The sequence below is a fragment of the Euprymna scolopes genome, chromosome 35 (assembly GCF_053919585.1).
Source record: "Euprymna scolopes isolate OS-2025 chromosome 35, ASM5391958v1, whole genome shotgun sequence".
NCBI classification, from domain to species: Eukaryota; Metazoa; Mollusca; class Cephalopoda; order Sepiida; family Sepiolidae; genus Euprymna; species Euprymna scolopes.
Genome location: NC_136516.1, coordinates 59,190,182 through 59,211,472, shown reverse-complemented (window position 1 = coordinate 59,211,472; position 21,291 = coordinate 59,190,182). Strand labels below are relative to the sequence as shown.

Genomic DNA, 21,291 nt, shown 5'->3' with positions numbered 1-21,291 from the left:
TTCTGTCGCTTGTGTTTTCTTTGTCTAAATGTGCTCTATAGAAAAGCTGTCCTAAAGTTCATGTCTTCTTTCTTCCTTTGTTTTTTTCTTCCATTTTCTTTTGTCTAAATGCCTGCGATTGAAATTTGTCCACACTAAAATGAGTAAAATCTGTTATTTTGTAAATAGAAATTTGTTCTGACTCCAAGTCACTGCATATGTTTTAGACTTTGTCTTAACTCGTTTTAAACCCTTTGATCCTGCCTAAAAACTTTTGAGTCTAAATAGACATTAATATTGTATTTTAACCTTTTCGTTCATATCCATCTCTTCAAATTCAAAGTAATATGAAAATTTAGACAATACTGTTTGTTATGCAAAATACAATTCCGAATTTTGATAAAAGACGGATGTATCTTTCTTCATTAGAAGTCAGAAGAACTTTATTTAAATAAAATACTTAATATCTACAATTTCTATATCTTCATATCTATATGAAATATGTCTACATTTCTATTTATACTTAATTATACATACTGAATACACCATAGCTTATACTTTCTTTACTTCCAGTTATACCTGTACTGAATTGTACTTCAAATCATAGATATGTCTGTATTTAATCTATACTGAATAGATACATTTTATTATCTTACTTATTGTCTTAAATATTCAGAGGCCATGCATCAAATCTTATTTTAATTCCTAATATCAATTGAATCATAACATATTCCCAAACTAACATATGAACAATGTTTTAACCATATATTAACTCCTCTCTCTTAAACCAAACAATTGCAAATTTAGTTGCTTCCACCACATGAATTTTTACTTACCCCTCTTCCAGTAACAAAATGGAAAGCATAGTGATGTCCTTTTCAATTATCTTTGAGGAGTGTAATTTTTCAGTAGATATATTACCTTTAATAAATATTAACTACCCATGCAGGGTCACAGAAATACCTGGTTTAGGACCTAGGTGCGGGACTAACCCTCTCGGTGCTGATGGACCCAGGTCTTCTCAGGTCATCTGTCGTAGAAGAAGGAAAACTCCGAAGCTAAACCTGTGCTACTGACCTCACCAAATAAAGGGGGGGGGGGGGGGACCTCTTCAGTCCTGTTTTGCAATCTTCCTAGAGCTAATGACTTTAACAAATTACCAGTTTGCAAACTGAAACTGCTTAAGGAGTACATAGGCTCTGTCGCCCGGCTTTTATACTCCATCTTTGCCTATTAGCCAGGCGCAAAGGTGCGATCACAGGGACTCAACAGAAACACCCAATGGTTGACCTATTCCTGCCACATTCTCATTCCTTAAAATTCAGCATTTTGAGGGTGCTTGAGTGCCATATATGTCAATGCAATTGGATTGGATTGATTTTTGTCTGACGGGTTGAAACTACCGGTTTGACAGTTTCTGGCTGCTGTTTCCAACTGATAGTACAGGAACCTAACTCTTTGGAAGCATTTGGAGCAGCTGCACCAGCATCAGTTGTATACTATTGGGATGGTTGTAGTGCCATGTCGCACATGGAAAGGAACCCTGCACCCATCTCCAGTGGGCTTTCCCAAAGCCACAATCTTGTAGATAAAGAGTCGGCTGATGGTCACTTGTGTTGCATGTTTGGTGTTCTGTACAACCACTTTGTCCAGCACTGAAACTTTTAAATAAAATAAAATGGCAGTTCAATCAAAAATTACAATCAAACCAGGTGTAAACTCAAACAAAACCAATTTGCCTCCTCCCTTGAGGCTTGCATTCATGAATATCCGCAAACTTAGAACTAATTTATATGATGTTGAATCATTTCTCCTAGCAAACACCCCGGATCTTGGCGCTAAGTGAAACTAACCTACACTCCTCCATCCCCTTAATCACTTTAATATGCCTGGTTATCTCCCATTTTGCCGTAAGGACACAGACAGACATATGCACGGACTTGGAGCCTATATTCATAACACCTTCCCTTTGACTAGAGAATCAAATCTAGAATCAGACAACAAGGCCTTCATGTGCTTTAGACTTAACCTGATAGTGTTAGCTACTTATAATTTATGTACAGGTCTCCCTCGACCCAGGACTACACCCTAATCAACCAAGTTTCTGACAACATAGATACAGCACTCTCGCTTGATACTAGTAATGTCCACCACAATAATTGGCTTGGTTACACAGATGCAGCTGGTAGCATAACACATAGCTTCTCTATATCTCATTCCCTATCATAGAAAGTAACATATCCAACACATTTCCCAGATCAACAAGCCTCACTTCTAGATCTATTTTGTATCATAGTTCCCGATGATTGTGTAACGAATGCCCATAGCCAAATCGAGAATGCTGATCACACTGTGATAATTGGTAGAAATCGTCCTAAATTCTCAACCTAAAACTGAAGAGCCATTGCTCAAAACGACAAAGTATTATAAGAAGGCTGACTGGGAAGCCATCAGAGATCTCATCAGAGACATGGAGAAATATCTTTTCTCTTCCTGCAGAACAGTATGCGAATGAGACCATTGAATGATTCAAAGTGGCAATTGAAGTACATGTTCCCACATGGAAATTCTACAGCAAATCTCACTCAAATGATTTACTTCTACTTAGCAACTGCTAAGAGAGAATACACCAAAACCACCAGAAAATGCATCGAAGTGTAGAAATTAAGAACCCATGATTTTTGGAAAATCTTCAACAGTGTAGTAAATAATGGGTAATCAACATTTCCCCCACTATCCAACAACCATGAGGTTGTTTGCACGGCAACTGAGAAGGCTAACATGCTTGCCAGTTGGTTCATCTCAAACTCTAGACTGGACCCAGCAAAACACTCCCTCCCTGATTTTCCTTTGCGAACAGGCACCATACTAGATAATCTGAAAATCACGCATTCAAAGGTACATGATATCATAAAAAAATCTAGACACATTAAAAGCATGTGGACCCGATCTCATCCTCGTTGTACTATTAAAAAAATGCTCCACTGATATTGTTCCAGTCCTCTACAAACATTAAAACAAATGCCTTGCTTTCCTGACTGCTGGAAAACTGCTTCTGTGGTACCAGCTTACAAGAATTCTGAACAGATTCATTAAATTATCACACCATTAGACTCCTACCTCTTTTCGCCAAAAGATTAGAGTCCATAATTAACCAAGCTCTAGTTCATCATTTTACAGTTGCTAAACTTCTGACCGTAGAACGAGCTTGCCTAAATCCATACTATTAGTCAATAGTATGAATTTAGGTAAGCCCGTTCTACGGTAGATATCCTAACTAATCTCTGAACGTATATACCACTGGGTAAAGCAGGGGAAGGTAGGGCAGTAGTCTTGGATATATCTAAGGCTTTTGACAGGGTATAGCACGATGGTCTTCCCAGGAAAATCAGATCATATAGTATCGCTGGACGAATACTTAACATAATTAAATCCTTCTTAATTAAGAGAAGAATCCAGGTAGCCCTCGATGATCGTATATAAAATCCAGGTAGCCCTCGATGATCGTATATAAAATCGAAGGCCTGCAATATAAATGCTGGAGTCCCTCAGGGGTCAATCCTGGGCCCAACTCTCTTCCTGATCTACATCAATGACCTCCCTAAACATACTTAAATCATTCGTTGACATCTATGCTGATGACACGACCATCTACGGCAACACATCATAGGCTGTAAATGACAAAGTTCTCTCTGATTCTCTCTCCTCTGATCTCGAGCGCATGGTTCAGTGGGGGAAGATGTGGCTGGTTACCTTTAACGCATCCAAAACCAAACTCCTATCCTTACATCATCAACGCTCTGATCCCCAGCTGGCATCAATTGTGATGGATGTCTCTCGTCTGGGTGAGTCCCGTGTTTTGACCTTTACTCCCGATCTGAAATGGAACACGTACATCAAGTCTGTTGCCAAGGTTGCTGGAAAGATGGTGGGATCCTTCTACCGCTCCAGAAGATATCTCACTACTGATGCAATTCTCTATCTATATAAAAGCCAAGTACGTCCAAGGATGGAATACTGTTGCCATATCTGGGCAGGAGCGGCCAAAAACAGCCTATCATGCCTTGACAGAGTACAAAATAGACTTCGTGGCTTAGTGGGGGATGCCCTTTTCTCTACCCTGCAACCTCTCTCCCACAGAAGAGACATCGCGAGCCTATCTTTGTTTTATCGTTATTTTCATGGCAGGTGCTCGTCTGAACTCCAATCTCTGGTCCCCCCTCGCCAATCTTTCACAAAAAACACCCATCTAGCTGAATCCACTGTGAAAAATTTCCCCCACTCTATATCTGTGCCTAAATCAAAACGCGGATTCCATGAACAAAGCTTCTTTCTTAGAACTGCACGCCTGTGGAACTCTGTTCCGTCTGCCTGCTTCCCTTCGGACTACAACTTGGATGTCTTCAAGTCCAATATTAACAAATTTCTAATGAACCGCCCCCTTAATTAAACACTTCATCAAATCTCCACACTGGCGTAATGTACTTGTAATAACCCTTATCCCTGAGTGGCTTCCGGGCCTTGATAAGTGGTGATCACTGTGTAAAAAAAAAAAAAAAAAAAAAAAAAAAAAATCTAAATATTATATAAATACGGGAGTACCTCAGGGGTCAATCCTTGAACCTTTATTATTCCTAATATTCATAAATGACCTCCCTGATAAAATTGTCTCTGAGATGGGTATATTTGCTGATGACACCATGCTCTATAACAGGCACGAGGGGAAAATGAATGAACACATATCTAAGTAATGACAGAAACACTAGAGGAAGACCTCCAATTGTAGTGGAATGAAGACAAAAATGGATGGTCACATCAATGCTGCCAAGACCAAGCTTATTTTCTTCAATAATTACAAGAAACATTCTCAACCATCAATAGCTATGGCTAACGATGCATTACCTCAAAGTACTTCTTTCAAATTCCTCGGCTTAAGGTTCACAGGGAACATGAGTTGGAATGGATACATTGAGAGCATTGCTAAGGCTGCTGCAATGAAGGTGGGCTCTCTCTACTATGCTAGAAAGTATCCTGTACCTCTACAAGGCCACCATTCGCCCATGTATGAAGTATTGCTGTCACATTTGGGCTGGTGCATCTGCTACTAGTCTCACTCCTTGACAGGATTTAAAAGAGTCGCCAACCCTCATCTAAGCTTCAACCTCTATCTTATCAACAAAATGTTGCATCCCTCTGCTGGTTTTACAAGTATTTTAATGGTGGATGCTCCAACGAACTACAAGCCCTCAAAAACCAGACAAACAGCAAAGTCCCACCCCTACACAGTAGAGATCCCTAGATGTAAGAAAGCCTTTTCTACTCCAATAGTTTCTTCCCCAAAACTGGTAGACTTTGGAATTCTCTTCTGGGTTCCTGCTTCCCCAACTGTACTGACATGCAGAAGTTCAAGTGTAATGTGAACAGACATCTTGTTGCTCAACTCCCTACATAGTATCCTTGCAACTTATGCCCCTGATAGTAGCCCCCTACATCAAAGTAGCACTGTGCCTTTTGGGGGTTAAAATGTAATAAAAAAAAAATGCATGCTGTTTTTGAGTAATGACAGCTGTGCAAGTACAAGTGAACCAATGGGGAGAGTGAGGTTTGCTATAGAACTTCCATGTGGGAACATGTGCTTCAATTGCTGCTTTGAACCATTCAGTGGTTTCATTTGTGCACTGTTATGCAGGAAGAGAAAAGATATTTCCTCATAGAGAATCTCTGATATGATCTCTGATGGCTTCCCAGTCAGCCTTCTTGTAGTATTTATTTTTTTTTATTTTACATAGACGTCACCACTTATCAAGGCCGATAGGCCACTCAAGGATAAGGGTTAAAGAGTGTAGAGTAGTCAAAAGGACAATATAGTAATCGATAGTAATGGAAGTTCGGTAAATTTGTTAACCTAAGTGGAACGGCTCATCAGAAACTTGTTCACGTTGGACTTGAAAACAACCATATTATAGAAAGCTGGAAAGCAGGAAAACAGAAGACAATTCCACAGGCGTGCAGTTCTAAGGAAGAAACTTTGATCATGGAATCTATGTTTAGGTTTAGGTACAGATAAAGAGTGGGGAAAATTAATGATAATGTTTTCAGCTAGTCTAGTGTTTCTTGTGAAAGTTTGGCGAGGGGGGACCATAGATTGAAGCTCAGTCGAACACTTTCCATGAAAATAACGATAAAGCAGAGACAATCTGTGAGACAGAGGTTGCAGCGAAGAGAAAAGGACATCTCCCACCAAGCCCCGAAGTCTATTTTGAACTCTATCAAGGCAGGACAAGTCTTTTCTAGCAGCTCCTGCCCATATGTGGCAACAGTACTCCATCCTTGGACGTATCTGGCTCTTATATAGATAGAGAATTGCATCAGCAGTGAGATATCTACTGGATCGATAGAAGGATCCGACCATTTTTCTAGCGGCCTTGGCAACAGATTTGATGTACGTATTCCATTTAAGATCAGGAGTAAAGGTCAAGCCTAGAAGCCTGTCAAAACTTGAGGCCTCCCCAAGACGAGAGCCATTCATTTCAATTGATGCCAGATGGGGATCAAAAGGTTGATGATGTAAAGATAGAAGCTTGGTTTTAGATGCATTAAAAGTAACCAGCCACTCCTTTCCCCATTGTACAACGTGATCAAGATCAGAGGAGAGAGAATCGGAGAGAACTTGGTCGTTTACTGTCTTAGATGTGCTACCATGTCATCAGCAAAAATGTCTACGAATGATGTAAGGATGTGATTTGGAAGATCATTAATGTAGATCAGGAAAAGAGTTGGGCCCAGGATCGACCCCTGAGGGACTCCAGCATTTATACTGTGAGCTTCTGATTTTTGCCCATCAACTACTACTCTTATGAACCTATCAGAGAGAAATGATTTAATAATTGAGAAGACATTTCCAGCAATACCATAGCTGGAGATCTTGTGAAGTAAACCTTTATGCCATACCCTATCAAAGGCCTTTGATATGTCAAGAGCAATTGCCCTAGAAAGGTTGCCTCTGTCGAGAGATTCGCTAATCCTATGAGATATAACTGTAAGCACATCTGCTGTAGATCTAGCAGAACGGAAACCATATTGTGTGTCACTAAGAAGGTTATTTTTGCTGAGATGGTTGATTACTTCTCTATTTAACACAGATTCCAGCAACTTACTCATGACGCACAGGAGACTTATTGGCCTGTATTGAGAGGGGGATGAACGATCACCTGAATTCTTAAATACAGGGCATACTGATGAGATTTTCCAGGGTGATGGGAAGCAATTCTCCTTAAGACAACGTTTAAACAGTTTTGTAGGTATGGGTGCTAGTTCTGGTTGAAGTTTTTTGAGTACTATAATTGGAATATCGTCAGGGCCGGTTGCTTTACTGGAATCAAGGTTTTTGATTAGCTTGGCAACATCACATACAGATATTTGTATATCACATAGTGTATTTTCTGATACAGGAGGAAATATTGGGGGTTGGCAGCCTTGGTCGCAAAGGGTCGAATTAGCTGCAAAGTTCTTGGCAAAGAGTTTGGCTTTGTCTGATGCTGACGAGATTAACTCAGGTCCATTGATGATAGTTGGGATGGAGCACACACTTCTGTTCAAGATTCTGTTTGCAATTTGCCAAAACTGGTGGGAACCAAGCCGCTGCTCAGCTACTTTGGACTTGACGGACTGAGCATACAACTCTCTTGCGTTCTTTATTACTTTCTTACAATGGTTGCTGGCAGTCCTGAAAGCGGCTTTAGTTTCCATACATCTATTACGTTGGAAGCAGTGGAAAAAGTGATTTCTGTGCGCAATAGCAGCAGCACATTCTGGAGAAAACCATGGCTGGCTGTTAGGTTTTTGCTGGAACTTTTTCGAGGGTATGAAATTGTCTATACCTACAATTAACCATTCTGTCAGGTCTGATACTATAGATGACACATCCTTTTTAAACATGGAACGCAGAGGAAGATCCGATATAAATGTACGGAAACTATCCCAGTCAGCCATAGTGTATCGATATACTGTACGATGGAGAGGTACGTCAGAGGACTTATTACATTTCATTTTTATCTTAATTGATACCACTGAGTGGTCAGAAGATCCAAGAGGAGACAGAACGGAAACTGAACATAGTTCAGGGCAAGTTGTGAGAAAGAGGTCTAGGAGACTTGCATACTGGCCGTCATTGTCGGGCACACGGGTGGGTTCGTGAACAATCTGAGTGAGGTCATATGCAATGGAGAAATCATGACAGAATCTCCCCTCATCATCGGTCTTGTTTGAGTGGGTCAACCATTCCACGTTGTGAACATTGAAGTCTCCACATACGTGAATGTTAGCTGAAGGATATGCTAATAGAACTTGGTCAATTTTCTCAGATATGCTTTTAAAGATAGTAACTCCGCTGTTATGGGGGCGATAGAGAGTAAATATAAATGCCGTAGTGTGAGCTAGTGCTACTCGGAAGCACATATAGGGCAAGTTAGGATCTTCTCTGGAGATGTCCCTACCACATGGAAAGCCATCTTTTATATAGGCACATATTCCATGCCCATGGCGATCTTGGGGGTCAGTTTTGGAAGTTAGAGTATCCTTTAATTACGAACTCATTTAGGGAAATAGTCTGTCCAATTCCAGTTTCACATACAAAGAAAAGGTCTGGTTTAGTCTCCTGTAATTGGGCTTCAACCTCTGGAAGGTTAGAACTTAGACCCCTGATGTTGGAGAAGGAGACATGGTAGTGGGGGTCTACGTTGGAAGTTTCAGATCCGGGTTTAATCGTGTATTTGTTATTGAAACTTGTCATGATGGAATTTTGGAGTTTGTGGACTTTTCATTTTGACCAATGGCTCTTCAACTTGGGGTTGAGAGTTTAGGGTGATGTTTATCATTATCACAGCAGTATTCTCAAAAGGGGAATGAGCATTTGTTACACAATCTTCTGAAGAAATCGGTCTAGAAGTGAAGCTTGCTCGCCCTGACAATCTGGGAGATGGGTCGAAACATTACTGTGTTAGGGGATGGGATATAGAAAAGTTATGTGATGCTTCCAGCTGTGTCTGTAACTAGAGAAACCAAGCCAATTACTGTTGTGGACATTAAAGTCACAAAATACATGTATTTGGGTGCTAGTGTCTAGGGAGAGTGCTGCATCTATGCTATCAGAGATGATATTGATTAAGGTACAATCCTGAGTAGATGGAGAACGGTAGAGAAAATATAAATAACACTATGTTGTAAAGTTAATCTAAAGCACATGATGGCCGAGTTGTCAAGATGAGGGTCTTACAAATATAACTTCCAGGTCTGTGCATGTGTCTGTCCGAGTCGTTATGGCAAAGTGGGAGATAACCAGAACTGTTAAAATGATTAGAGGGGATGGAGGAATGTTAGTTTCATTTAGCTGCTATACATATGCTGGATAGGGCAGGTGAAACTAGGGTGGTAGTGCTTGATATATCCAAGGTCTCTGGCATGATGATCTTCTCAAGAAAATGAACTTATACAATATTACTGACTGGATGTATATTTAATAAAATCAGGTCATTCTTAGCTAAAAAAGATCCCGGTCATTTTTGATAGCCATACAAACAACATTACATTCGTGTTGGTGTGCTCTAGAGGTCGATATTTGAATCTTTATTATTTCTGATATTCATAAATGATCTCCCTGATGCAATCGTGTCTAAGAAGGGTGTATTTACTGGTAACACTACAATCTATTCTCAACATATGGGCAAATCAAATGCACACACACACAAATCCAACTGCTGAATCTTTAGAAATTTATTTATTTTTGTTTTGACCTATCAACCTCTAATGGTTATTTAAGATCAGTTATGTATTTTGTTGAGATTCTTTATTTTTCTTGATTCAGACTTCTGATATATTTTTTACCTCTTTTACGAATTTAAAAACATTTTCTATATTAGTATATTTAAATTACATTATCTTTTCCATGTTCCTTTGTGCTACTGCCAAGATTTCACTTTGACAAGTTGTCAGGGCCCATGTTTCACTATTGTAGATCATCACAGCTAGTACATATTCATTGAAGATCTTCTCTTTGATTGACATATTTGCTTTTCGGCTTCTCGTGATATTCTCCACTTTCCCAAAAGCTGTGCATCTCAATGCTATCCTTCTCTTTATCTCAGGAAGGAGATCGCCATCTTTCGTAATTTCCTTTCCCAAATAAATGTAGCTTTAAATTTCTTCAATGGTTTTTCCATCAACAATTATTGGTGACTTAACAGCATGCTGGTTTAACATTACTTTTGTCTTCCTAAGATGCAGTTGAGGCTAACCAGTTTGCTCTTAGAATGGATGTCGCTTAGAATGTCATTTAGTTTCTGAGGAGAGGATAATGTTAGGCATCACTCTACAAGACAGAAAGACGAACATTTGAATCTGCCAACAAACAAGAATTACTGACAACAATACTGCCATCAAAACATCCAAACACAGATGGGCAGGGAACGTAGCCAAACAACATATGGTCCATCAGGACAACAGAATGGACACCTCGTGAATATAAGAGGCCAAAAGGAAAACCAAGAATGAGATGGAGGGACGACCTGATACAACAAATGGGTCCTACATGGCAGCAGATAGTTTGGAATATTGAGTGATAACACCCTTATTGATTGATTTGATATTTAAATTTTTCATATTACTTTTGAAGAAAGACATTCTGAGGTTCTTTAGTGTTTCAAATTCCATAAGGATGTGTTTGACTGCAATAGGTGTTTGGCATGTGCTACATTTTGGTTCAGTATGTGTGAGATTTGTGTGACCTATGTGGAGCCGGGATAGGATAACTTGTTCTTTCCCGAATTTTGTGAGGGTAGGGATAAAGTTATCTATTTTTAGTCGTATTTAAAATAATTTGTTTTGGATGTTGTTGTTCCATTTTTGTTGCCATTTATTTTTGAGAAATTTATTTTTGGTTTCAGATCTGCTGAGGTTGCTCCAGTTCTCTCCAAACTTTACAATAAATGCCTTAACGAATCTTGCTTTCCCGACTGCTGGAAAACCGCTTCTTCAAGAATTCTGGTGAAAGAACTGACCCACTAAATTATCGCCCCATTAGCCTCCTCCCGCTTTTCGCCAAAATATTTGAGCCCTTAATTAATCAAGCTCTAGTTCAACATCTAACAACTGCTAAACTCCTGACCAACAAACAATATGGATTTAGGCAAGCTCGTTCAACAGCAGATATCTTAACTGTAGTCTCTGAAGGTATATACCGTTCACTGGACAAAACAGGAGAGGGTAGAGCGGCAGTCCTTGATATATCTAAGGCCTTTGACAGGGTATGGCACGATGGTCTTCTTAGGAAAATTAGATCATATGGTATCACTGGAAGAATATATAATGTAATTTAAATCCTTCTTTAAGTAAGAGAAAAATCCAAGTTGTCCTTGACGGTCGTACATCTAAACAATATGATATAAATGCAGGAGCACATCAGGAATCTATCCTTGAACCTTTATTATTCCTGATATTCATAAATGAACTCCCTGATAAAATTGTGTCAGAGATGGGTATATTTGCCGATGACACCACTCTCTATAACAGGCATGAAGGGAAAACAAATGAACACATATCTAAGGAAATGGCAGAAACAATAGAGGATGATCTCCAATCTGTAGTGGAATGGGGACAAAAATGGATGGTCACATTCAATGCTGCCATGAGCAAGCTTGTTTCCTTCAATAACTACAAGAAACCTTCTCTACCACCAATAGCAATGGCCAAGAACACACTGCCTGAAAGTACTTCTTTTAAACTCCTCGGCCTAACGTTTACAGGGAACATGAACTGGGATAGATACATTGAGAGCATTGCCAAGGCTGCTGCAAAAAAGGTGGGCACTCTCTACCGAGCTAGAAAATTAGTTACGCCTGAAAGTATCCTGTACCTCTTTAAGGCCACCATTTGCCCATGTATGGAGTACTGTTGTCACATTTGGGCTGGTGCATCTGCTGCTTGTCTCTCACTCCTGGACAGGGTTCAAAAGAGAGTCGCCAACCTGATAGGTCCTGAACTATCATCTAGGCTTCAGCCTCTGTCCCATTGACGAAATGTTGCATGCTTCTGCCTGTTCTGCAAATACTTTAATGGTGAGTGCTCTGACGAATTGCAAGCACTTGTGCCTCCTCGACGTGACTACCACTGACAAACCCGACAAGCAACTAAGTCCCACCTCTTTACAGTAGAGATCCCTAGGTGTAAGAAAGCCTTTTATTCCAAAAGTTTCTTCCCCAGAACTGCAAGTCTTTGGAACTCCCTTCCAGGATTCTACTTTCCAAACTGTACCGATATGCAGAAGTTCAAGTGTAATGTGAACAAACATCTTACTACTCATCTCCCTTCATAATGCCCCCACAAATTATGTCCCCGATAGTAGCCCCCTACTTCAAAGTGGCACTGTGCCTTGTTTGGGGTGAAAATTGAAAAAATAAAAAAATAATCTGTATATGGAATTTTGAGATTTTTGGGGGTTAATTTGAGAGCAAATTTGGCTGCTTTTTCAGCTCTTTCATTGCTTTTTTCCTATGTGGCTAGGAGTCCAGCACAAAAGAATTTCTTTATTGTTGGACATATTGTTTAGTTTGCATAGAAGATTTATGATGAGGGGATTTTCAAATTTTTTTTTTTATTTTGTAGCGATCTTAATACTTATAGTGAATTTGCAAGTATGATGAATTTTTGGTAATTGCTGTTTGAGGTGACGTCAACTGCTAGTTTTATTGCGTACGCTTCTGCTGGAAAGATTGTGCATTCTGTTCTTAGAAACTTTAAGGTTTTTATGTTAGATACTATTGCGCAAGCTGTCTTTTTATTACCTTTGAATCCATCTATATATTTGGTGGTATTTTGGATATTGTAAGAGAATGTACTTAATTTCATCTTGATACATGCTTAGATGGGTTTCTGTTTTGATAAATTCTTTTAAACTAAGATTTACATTTGATTTTGTTAATTATCCATAGTGAGACATTTGGGATTATATGGTTGTGTATGTTTGAAATTGAGATTTCAATTGTAGATTCCATTCTTAATCTGAATGGTTTTATTGTTTTTTTTCTTTACTTTCAAATAGCTCTTTATATTTTGGGTTGAAAATGTTTTCATAAGTTAAATTAGATCGGGTGGATTTTATTTTTATACAGTATTGTAGTGCTAGTTTTTCTGTTCGTACTTGTGATGGAGTTTCATTTGCTTCTATGAACAGACTACCAATTAATGTCCTGAAAGCTCCTAAAATTTATCTTAAGTTCATGGTGAATAGGGTCTAATTTGTTTTTAGATATGACTTTCTGGCTGATCTATAGGTAAAGCCAGCATAGTCTAATTGGTATCTTATAAGGTATTTATATATTTTATGAAGGCTACTGATGTCTGAGTCACTTTCGGATAAAGCTGGTGCAAATCAGAGCGATGCCTCATTGATCTTCAACTGATTCGCTTGTGTCATCCCGGGGTGGTTGCATCTTTAGCCATAGCTATTGGTGGTTGAGAATGTTTCTTGTAATTATTGAAGAAAATAAGCTTGGTCTTGGCAGCATTGAATGTGACCATCCATTTTTGTCTCCATTCCACTACAGATTGAAAGTCTTCCTCTAGTGTTTCTGCCATTGCCTTAGATACGTGTTCATTCAGCCGCAGGTCCCAAACGTCGCGGGGCACGCCGTCAACTCACACTGCCTGTGTGCTAATCATTTGAGTGACGCACCTGATTCTGTACCTCATTGTACACTTGCTGCGCAAATTTTTAATCCAAACGACATCCCTTTCTTCAGCCTATCTCCAGTTGTTTACAGTTTGGGCAACAGGTTGATCTCTTTTCCTTTTACCCTGACATGATACCTGTACAGTGCATTGGCTGGCACCATGGAGGATGAGATATCATCCTTCAGGGTCACGTTGTACAGATAGACCACTTCAGATACCGTGCAGCCCATCCTGGCTGCGATGGTCTTGACAGTCCTGTGGTTCCGTTCCAATGACCTAATTTCTGCTTGGTACATGGGCACCTCGGAACTCCAGGCATACTCCCCAGCCATCGGCAAACTTTTTGAATTGCTCACTGGTGAATGCAGTGCCATTGTCGGTTAGTATCTGTGTTGGGAGCCTCGTTCAAGGAAAGCACTGTAACTGACAGATGATGGCGGCTGTATCTTGCCGGTGCAGCAGCCGCCATATCGCAAACCTGGATGGGTCACAATCAATGAGAGTAAGGAAATCCTCGCCGTTGTGGAGGGTAATATCTATCACCAGTCAGCTTCAGTGGTCTCTCATCTCCAGCTTCCCTTTCTCTCAGTGAACACGTGCTGGGTCAATGGATTGGCACGCCACACAGCTTTTGACCACTCTCCTAATGTCTGCCTTCAATGAACCGTGCCCTACCCTCATTGTCAATACGGACGCCACCTAATTCTTTGATAGCATCCACTCCTAGGAGCAGGTCGTAACCAAGCAGCTCACCATCTATAACCAGGGCCCAAGAGGCTAGAGCTTGTCAGCACCAGAACCCTCATCTCGTCCCACATATCACAGAATGTCTTGCGCACAAGAGTCTGCGTGCACGCGGTGTCTACGAGCGCAAAACGTTCATGCCTATTGACATGCATGCTCACCACTGGTAGCATCTTGTTGTCGATCCAGAGAGAAGTCTGGCGCTATAGCTCTTGCCCGTTTCCCAGACAATTTCTCGCTACGTCGTCTAAGTTGTTGCACCAGTAGCAATGCATGTGCCTTCGTAGTCAGGCAGTTGTTGCACCAGTAGCAATGCATGTGCCTTCGTAGTCAGGCAGGTCCTTCACACCGTTTCGGCAGTCTCTGGAAAAATGGTTTGGCCTGCCACATTTATAATACTTTGCGTCGTCGTCTGTTGGCGGTGCAGGTGCTTCCACGGCTACTGAAACCGGCTCTGCATTGTCTTTTAGAATATTCCGAGCTCTGGCCAGCAACTCGTCTAGCCCCAGCTCATTGAGCCTTGACGATGCTCGCAGCATTCAGCTGCCATTATCTGGGAGTCCTGCCAGAAAGGTGCATCCTAATATTTATCCGCTTGCTCTACCGAATGGCGCAACCAGCTTCCTTAAATTGGCCAGGTACACATCCGCCATCTTATTTGGCCCAAACTGCCGTTTGGCGAACTGCCTCCAGGCAATATAGAGGTCTGTTGCAAAGGCTGCATATAGTGCCGGCCTAACCTTCTCCAGGCCAGGTTCATCTTTGAACTGCTGATAGTACACTCCTTTGGTGAGCCTCAGCAGATGCATTTCTGTTTGTTTCTACATTTTTTTAGATTTGTTATTTGTATTTCTAGTTCTTTATTTTGATCTGTTTCTTCTTTCTGTTTTATTTCTATTTTGTTTTTCTTGCTCTTCCAAGGGTTGATGGCATTTTTCAGTTTTAGATGTTATTTGTTTGCTTGGTTTATCTATTTTCATCTCTTCAGACGTGTTTGATTCGTTTTTTGTTGAGAATTCTCTTTTTTGCTGGGTTGTTTTGGTTTTCTTTGGTGATGTTTAGAGTTCATGATTTGTAGTTTTTATTGGTTGAAATTCAAGTTTTTGGTAGCTTTATTCTCCAATGGATTTTTTTAAGGAGAGGTTTTAATTTGAGATGAAGTTAAAATTTTTGGTTTCATTTTTTTTCCTTTGGTTTAGCTATTTCAATTTTCTAGATGTATGTTGCTTTTAGTTTTTTTTTAGAAATTTGCTCATTCATTTTGGTCAAAATGTATTAATTTTTCTATTAATTCATTGTATTTGTCCGTTTGGTGTGGAATATTTGCTTTCTTTGCCACTTTAACATAGGATTGATTCTTCATATATCCTTCAACTATCATTTTTGCTTCTAAGAATGGAATGTTTCTTTTATGTTTTATGCTTATTGTGACATGACTGACCCAAAGGGCGGCTGGGCTCCCCAAGGGAGGGAGCGAAAACTTTAAATTCACGATAAAAAATTGGGCAAACATAACTCTTCATTGTGCGCCCAGGCGACAGCAATAATCCCTTCTGAGAAAAAATAACAAAATAATAAATGACTGTGTTTTATTCATCTTTGCTTTATCTGTCAACAACAATGTCACTTTAAAGGTTGAGTGAAAACATATGCAGTGAGCCGGTGCAAACAATATGAATTCATATATTGGAGAATGAATGTTTACACCTCAAAGACAGTTCGTCTGACCTAGGGATCATGAGTGTGACCCCGAAGGTCTGGTAAATGGCTTGCAACCTTTGCAGGTGCAATTGTGTGGAAATTCTAAAAGGGGATCAATCTAGACACGGTGGAAGTGACATTGTCGTGGTTGATTGGTTGGAGGGAACACCCTCATGTCACCCAACCTCACACTATATAATCATGTGCAGAGTCAAAAAAATCTGTCAGAGTGTCAGTCAGTTAGAGTCATTCGGTCGAGACTTAGATTTCAAAGTTAGAAGTTGAGTGTGACTGCATACCCCCTTTCTCCATGACACCCATATTATTAATGCTGCACGAATAAGAAAGAAGACTAATTATCGACTTATATGAACTCAATACTTGTGAACTGTAAGAGCATTTGTACATATATATATATATATATATATATATATATATATAGATATATAGATAGATAGATAGATATCTTTTTGTTTGAAAATTAGTCAGTAGACTAGAAGCTGAGTTTGTTTTCTTTTCTCTGTGCATGGAGTTGCCTTTCTGCCCGAAGGTGAATTGTGAATTACTGTTTCTTGTCCTTAGCGGGTAACTGGCCAGTGAGATGATGATATGTCAACCCTGACTTGAGAGGAACTGACAAGCACCTGCCATGAATGGAAGACTGACCAGCGCAACCAACGGGACTTACTGCATTGAAAAGGTCATATCTGGTCGTTGTCGATCAGAATAGTGACTCAAACGAGATTAGAAATTACACATTTCTTTTTCTTTCATTCAGCGTTAACAGGATTTGGCAAAGGCCGAGTGGTTTCCTTGGCAGTTTAAACATTTGTTTTCTTAATATTCTTCCTCCATATGATTTGCATCTTTTAAGCCACATTTTCTGCAAGTGATTACTCCTTGGCATATGTCTCTATGATGTCAAAATTTTTTGGCATTTGAAACATCTTAGAGGGGGCTGGGATATAGATTTCCACAGGTCCTATATTGTATCCAATTTTAATATTTTGTGGTATTTTTGGGTATATTAAAAGTGAATTGTTGGAATTCTTTCATTTGCTTTCTTTAAAAAAAGCCTTTACATACTATAAGCCCTTGTTTTTTCATTTCATTGAGCACTTCTTCAAGTGGAGCAAGCGATAACTTGCTGCTTTTACTATTTCTTTAGATTGAGTTTGTTATGAGGAGTAACTTTGACATTTCTGTTGTGGAATGTTTTCATTTTTTAATTTTATTACTTTGTGTTTTTGTTTCTATTTTAGTTAATAAATTTCTATTTTCTTTGCATTTTTAGGTTTTATATAGTTTGATAGTTTTTTCTAACAGAAAAGGGGATAGTTTTTACATCTGGTTTTCTCCTAAAGATTATATTACATAGAATCTAGGAAAGTCTGTGTTTGCTATCATTGCCCAAGTTCTCCACTCACCATGGAGGCCAGTTTGGAATCTGTGAAGGGAGAAACCCAATTGCCTTGACAGGCCAGAGTTATATAAAGCAGTACACTCAACTATGTGAACCTCTCAAAGTATCTGTCACAAATATTCAACGCACACCCCAAAATCATGTTTGAGTTAATGATCTTCACATGTCGATTGATCCTCAGCCAGCACCTCCTAACGTCTACTTTTGTTTGGATCTTGTTTATTTTTCATCTTTTCTCGGAAGGAAATAAGTTCTTCATACATTCTTTTATCCACAATCGTATGTTGATCCTTGTACTCTAGGTAAATTTGTTTGGTAGTAGACGTTAGGTTTGACCTGACCAGCTGATAGATTGGATTGGGCCTCTCCGACCACTCGTCTAGCCTAAGTAAAGGTTGAAGTGTAGTATTAGTGGAGGTACTTAATCCTGACCTCTAATACCTGCAACCACCAGGATCCTGTCCCAATGCATCACAGGTTACCACCCATGGCTAACAGGTGGCCCGATTGAGGGACTTTTACCAAAAATATTCAATCATGGCAGATAGCACCCTTTCCAAGAGTTTAATGTTCAGACTCTGTGGCCTAACATTCTCGCGCAACATGAATTAGAATAAATGCATAGAAGATACTGCAAAGTTTGCTGCAAAGAGACTAATCTCCCTCCATCAGGCTAGAAAACTTCTCACATCTGCCTGTATCCTATATCTCTAAAAAGTCACTATTCACCCATGCAACATCTGAGCTGGTGGACCAAACAATAACCTTTACATCTTAGAATGTAAAAAAGTTTCTAATCTTAATCCTGTACAGTACACCAAGCTCCAGTCCTTGATACGTCGCCATGGTGTAATATTCTGGTGCTTATTTTACAAATACTTCCATGCAATGTGCTCCAATTAATTTACCGCACTTGTATACCCTCCAACTCACCCAACTAACAGCAAAATCCTGCTACACATATACAAATATGTGAATTATCAAGTTTTTATCATTTCTCACATTATAAAAAGAATATTCTAATTCCTTTCATCCAAATTAATTGTAATACATCTCAAATCATGAAAATTAAAAATATTTTGTTTTTAATTCTAAGTCTAAAATATAAAAATATTCTGTCATTTTTAACAATAAAGTACAAGTAAATAGAAAGCAAAAAACCTTCCAATTCTTCCATTGGGACATCAGGCAATTGGATTTCCTTATCTTCCACTTTTCCGGGTTCTGCCTTTTTCTGTTGTTCAGAATCCTGCAAGCAAAATAATAGTCTCAAAATAATCCAAAGATTGCTTTAAAACATTAAAATTTATTTTATACTACAATTCAATAATTTGATAGAGATTATTGTATTTAGAAAAATTTCAGATCTTGAGTAGAGAGGAAATTTTTATGCTTGAAACAAAGAAAATTTTATCTTTTTTTTTACAGGTTGGAGCATGAGGAATTATTTTATATAATTTTGTATTTCTGTAATATTTGAAAATATTAATTAAGATTTGAGGATTTATTCTTGTCAAGTTGGAAATTGCTGGGGGGTTCTTTTTACAATTTTAGAATGCTAGAATCTCATTAGATGTTGAAGACAGATAAACTACACATTAAAGATGGAGTCACCTTCTCCCCTTAAATCTGATATTTGTTTAGTTTTTTACTTAGCAGAATATGCAGTTTTACATTTTATACACTTCTTATTTCATTCAAACAGAGCTCTATCAACACTGATGCTGGATTTAAGATATTGCCTAGATAAAAAGAAAGACAAATATTGTTCTTTCAGATGGACAGTTTTCTTAGAATTTAGCATTCATTTTGGCAATATGTGTCACTTGGGAACTGTTCATTAATTCTACCTTTTTCACTCAAATGAACTGCTACAGATGCATGGCTTCTCATTGAGACCCTTACACAAACAGCTAAGGACTTTCTACACATGTAAGTTTGTATATTATTCCAGGTTAAAATTTCCAGAGGTGAAGCAACCAATGAATTTTAACGAGGTTATACAAGAATGCTCAATATTGAAGTAGGCCAAGATATACTGTTTATTTGTTTTACATAAGCATTTATGTCATTACACATTTATAAGTATGTTTCAGTAAGCCAGTTACAAATAACTAGAGACTGCTCCAAGCGATATTGCTTATACAGAAGTAGAGTTCATAATTAAAAACTGGGGGAGGGTGGAATTGGAAAAAGATTTCTAGCACATTTAAATTATATTTAGTTACATGATAATTAAAAATAAAGTTAAAATAAAAATACATTAATAATTTTTAATCTTTAATCAAGGATCACTTTCACTACTAATTTGATCTCAGAAATGCATACATGACGAATTTTGTCATTAACCCATTTTCTAGTTCATTCAACCGGATATTCGTCTGGGTGTCATGAATATTTAGCTTGCCTTTCTAGATTGTAAAGTTCCCAACTTCATTATATAAATATGTGTTCATGTCGTTCTTTTGTTTTGTGCTTTCGATTTGTTTTTTTTTTTCGTATAGTTTTTGAATATCGATATATAGTTTTGAATTTTATTACAGTTATTATTTTATGATTTCTTTTTCTTGCCTGTTTCTTATATATTGTTATTTTATTCCTCCCTTCTAATCTTTCGTTTACACTTATCTACATGATTTTTAAATATCACATGACTAAAATCTTGATTTAAATATGCTAGGAATAGTTTTTACAGTTTTTCCCCCCAAATTTCATATGGACTCTGCTTTTGTATGAGTAATATTGTAATATCACTTAAAAGAGGTCTCTAGTTACTTGTAACTCACTGACCGAAAAATACTAATGAATGTGTAGCGATATACAAATGCTAGTGCAAACCTAATAAATAATATATATATATGTACAAAGATATATATATAAAAAATATATATAATATATATAAAATATATATATATATATACACAATATATATAAATATACAAAATATATATATTGTATATATATATTGTATATATATACACAATATATATAAATATACACAATATATATATTGTATATATATATTGTATATATATACACAATATATAGAAATATACACAATATATATATATATTGTATATATATATATATACACAATATATACATTGTATATATATATTGTATATATATATATACACAATATATATAAATATACACAATATATATATATATATACATATTGTATATATATCTATTGTATATATATATACAATATATATATACAATATGGTTATATTGTATATATATACAATATATATATATATATATACACACAATATATATATATATATACACACACAATATATATATATATATACACACAATATATATATATACAATATAGTTATATTGTATGTACATATATACACTATATATATATATACACAATATATATATACAATATAGTTATATTGTATATATATATATACAATATATATATATACACAATATATATATACAATATATATATATACACAATATATATATACAATATAGTTATATTGTATATATATACAATATATATATATACAATATAGTTATATTGTATATATATACAATATATATATATACAATATAGTTATATTGTATATATATATACAATATATATATATACACAATATATATATACAATATAGTTATATTGTATATATATATACAATATATATATATACACAATATATATATACAATATAGTTATATTGTATATATATATACAATAT

General features: G+C 37.4%; 1 protein-coding gene across 1 annotated transcript in view; it reads right to left on the bottom strand.

The window, feature by feature from the left end:
* LOC145259871 (charged multivesicular body protein 6-A-like) overlaps nt 1-21,291 on the bottom strand; it is a 108,595-nt gene that overhangs the window by 5,589 nt on the left and 81,715 nt on the right. Inside the window, exon 7 of the mRNA XM_080117746.1 lies at nt 18,734-18,821. Coding sequence (XP_079973872.1) covers nt 18,734-18,821 — 88 coding nt within the window. The remainder of the gene's footprint in view (nt 1-18,733; nt 18,822-21,291) is intronic.